This window comes from Spinacia oleracea, chromosome 1 (genome assembly GCF_020520425.1).
Source record: "Spinacia oleracea cultivar Varoflay chromosome 1, BTI_SOV_V1, whole genome shotgun sequence".
NCBI lineage: Eukaryota > Viridiplantae > Streptophyta > Magnoliopsida > Caryophyllales > Amaranthaceae > Spinacia > Spinacia oleracea.
The window spans coordinates 42,815,966-42,819,856 of NC_079487.1; the positions used below are offsets into that span (position 1 = coordinate 42,815,966).

The following is a 3,891-nucleotide window of genomic DNA, read 5'->3' on the forward strand; positions in this document are numbered from 1 at the left end:
TGCATAACGAACTTGAAATGAGTCTTAGAAAACTTTATCTAATGTTTGAAATGAATGCATATGAACTGTTGTGCATATTTGTAAAGCATGTTTGTTAATCATTTCACTTCTTGTAGGAAACATATGAAAAGACTGTTGCTGAATGCCGTGAAAAAGACATTAAAAATGATCCAAATCAAATATTTTTTGAGACAATTGGTGGGAGAAAGAAGGGAAAGTTTCATGGCTTGGGGGGTGGCTCACATCTTTATTATGCACCATCTTTGAGGGGTGGTGGTTCTTCTAGCTCATACATACCATCCATTTATTCGCAACTTTAACAACAATTAACTAAATTAACGACTACAATAGTAGTTGGAAAATAGTAGTTGGAAAATAGCGACTACTTTTGTAGTCGCTAAAATAACGAGTACAAAAGTAGTCGGTAATTTCCGACTACTATTTTAGTCGCTAAAATAACGACTACATGAATAGTTGGAAAATACCGACTACTTTTGTAGTCGTTAATTTAGCGACTACCAAAGTAGTCGGTATTTTACAACTTCTTTTGCAGTCGTTAATTAGCGACTACAATGGTGGTTAAAAATTTAGCAACCACTTTTTAGTCGGTAAAGTAGTTGGTGGATCTTATCGACTACTTTTCAGTCGTAGTTCTCTTATATTTCGACCAGTAGTTTTCCGACTACGTTGTACCGACTACATTCAGTCGGAAAACGTTTTACCGACATTGACCATTTTTCCGACTACTTTTGGCTGCTGGAAAATTGGTGTTTTCTTGTAGTGAACGAGACTAACATGTTCGGTAACGAAACGAGACAAACAAGTTCAATTGTTAATGAATTAAGTCGATTCAGTTATGCATATACATTTCTCAGGGTCTCTGTCCATCGTCTATCATTTGCTCAGCGCCTCCCAAATCACATCCAGATCAATATTACCTCCTGTAACTATAATATAGTTTACTTCTTTCAGGGTTTAGTTTTATAGGACGTGATAATTATTGCTTAGATGGATTATATGGATTATGGATGTTGATTTTGCTATTTAAGAGAGCGTCGTACCGATCCGGTGTGAAAATATTCTGATAGTGTTAGTTATTTATAAATTTATAGTTTATTAAGGAGTATTTCATGATGTATACTATTAGCCTAATTTTTAATTTATTATCTTTCTTATCTTGACATTAATTAATAAAAATGTTCTAGTCTATAGTACACCTTTTAATTTGAAGCAAATAAACGCGTTATGGTTGTCTTGTAGTTTGGGGGAGACGGGTTAAAAGCAGTTTGAATTAAACGGGTTATGGTTGTAAACTGTTCGGGCTTAAACAGTTCGAGTTGTAAACTGTCCAAATTGAAACAGTTTGGGTTGTAAACGGTCCAGGTTGAAATAGTTCGTTGTATACGGTCCGGGTTGAAACAGTTCGGGTTGTAAACGATCCGGATTGAAACAGTTCGGGTCGTGAACGAGTTTTCCCGGGTTGAAATGGTTCGGATTGAAACAAATCGGGTCATTAACGATTTTCGGGTCCATTCGGTTCGGGTAGAAACGGTTCGGGTCGCCTCATGGTTGTTCGTTATCGGCTCTTAATCGAGTTATTATTTTCGAGACGGTTCGGGTTGAACACTATCAGATCGGATCGGGTTGATTCGAGACGGTTCGGGTTCTGGAACATTATCAGATCGGGTTCTAGCTCGCGGGTTATTAACGGTCGGGTTCTTAACGATCGAATTAACCCAATTGGTTAAACGGTTCGGGTTAAAAAATGATTAAAAAAAAAAAAAAAAGGTTGAAGTAATGATGAGAGTCAATGAGTTTAAATAGATTCAACGTGAACTCAGTTCAATTCACAACCATAATTGTAGACTAATTAGACTCAAACTTGATAAGTTGTTCCACAATCCTAGAAGAATGATTTCTGATAAATTTAGGCAAGTGGTTTTTTACGATTTTACTTTAACAGTGAAACAAGTTCCTCTCTATTAGTGAATTCTAGTTTGATCTCGTCTCTACCTCCACTGAAAACACTTATTCTACTCGTACGACCTAAATTGGTACAAAATACAGAGTAACATTCAAATGATTTCGAACCTATAATTTCAAATATGGAGGAAATTAGAGATTTCCTTGCAAAACAAACACTAGGTGCTCCTACCTAACATGAATATATCATTAATACGAGTTTTATAATTAAACTATCATATAATACATTAATACAAGTTTTATAATTAACATTGATGATAGGGAAGATTTCATTTCAATTTCAATATGTACGGTAACGCAACAAAGCTGGTGATCGAATCAAGTTCCTTAACAGTTCAATCTAACCCCTTAATCATAATATTAATAACGATGAAATTAAATTCCCTTTTTTAGCCCCTCTAAAAAAAAAATTAAGATAAAATTAAGGAAATTTAATTTATCTAGGCAAGCTCATCATACGGCAAAAATCCTCAAAACAAACAAACCCATCTTTAGTCTTATCCACACCTTCTATCATGCGCCGGCAGTCATCTAACGTGCACCGTTCATCTCCCAACGCAAAAAACCCCGAGTGCAGCTCACTCGCTGATATTTTACCATCATGATCTGTATCAAAGAAATCAAACGCGCCCTTAAGATCTTCTTCATTGGCAGACGTTGGATCAAGCGCAGATCCAACGGCCTCCAGCTCTTTTAAGCTGATACAACCGTCTCCGTCGATATCAATTTCTTTGATCATCGCAGCAACCTCCTCCTCACTCAACGACGGTGCGTTTACTCTTACGCGCTTGAAAAGTGAGTGTAGTTCTACGCGAGTGATTTTCCCGTCCCCGTCAAGGTCGATCATCTTGAAAGCTTCCTCAGTCCAGGCGTCGGACCGAAGGGAGATATCCTCCGATTGGGTTCTAGCCGGGGCTGGACCAGAGCGGTGGTGATGGGTAGCGGAGGAAGGAGAATCGGAGGACGAGGTGGAGGAGTAAGACGAAGAACCGAAAGACGGTGGCTCGGATTTGGTAATGGTGGAAGATGACTTTGGCTTCTTAAGGCGGAAAATTTGTTTTGGGTTGATGGATTTCAAGAGTTGCTTCATGGTTGGAGAAGAGAGAAAAGAGGAGAGAGAAAATGTAGGGAAGAGAAAAGAGGAGAGAGAAAATGTAGGGAGTAGTTGGGGAAGAAGAGGATGAAGATGAAGGGAAAGTGAAGGGAAGATGAGGGAGGTTAAGAAGGGGGAAGATGGATGCCATTGATGTCAAGGAGGTTTCCAGGAAATTTCCTAGCAAGAGCCTTTTTAGGGGGGTGTAGTTATTCACTCTCTTTCTACTTATTCAGTTGCATGGATTTTTGTTTTTGTTTCTTTTTTAATTTCCTATTTTGCAGTATTTTAAGCAGATTAGGTAGATTTTTTAATTGTTCTCATCAGCTGCCGCGTGGCAATTGGTGCCATTATTATACGACATACTTTGTACGAAATTACCAAGTACCAGGACCTCTTGCAAATGAGAATTGATTATTGATAAACGATCTCTAAACCAAAAAAAATCAACAGATACGAATAATAGGATTGAGTTCATGATCTTTAACTTAAATCCTAATAACGCCATGATCTCTTAGTTAATTTTGTTCGAGTTAAGTTATTTTTGTTTAAGAGTGTGTTATAACTATCTGATTTTTAGTTATTTTTATTTTTTTAAAAAAAAATTTATCAAAACTTATTTTAATTATATATTGTATTTGGTCAACCCTTATTTTGTATGAACTTATGTTATCTAAGCTCATTTAAAATTAACTGAACTTATTTTCCGTGAAATAAGTGCAAATAAGGTGAACTGAACATAGCCTAATTTATACCGTTTCATAATGATAGTTGCACTTTTTGTTTTAATTCGTTTCATAATGTATTTGCATTTT

At 36.6% G+C, this 3,891-nt stretch overlaps 1 protein-coding gene across 1 annotated transcript; it reads right to left on the reverse strand.

The window, feature by feature from the left end:
• Positions 1 to 2,167: 2,167 nt before the first annotated feature.
• LOC110776140 (probable calcium-binding protein CML36) lies at positions 2,168 to 3,298 on the reverse strand. Its single transcript, XM_021980694.2, has one exon. It carries the CDS (start codon positions 3,071 to 3,073, stop codon positions 2,420 to 2,422), a length of 654 nt encoding a protein of 217 aa, XP_021836386.1. The 5' UTR covers positions 3,074 to 3,298; the 3' UTR covers positions 2,168 to 2,419.
• Between the last annotated feature and the right edge of the window lie 593 nt (positions 3,299 to 3,891).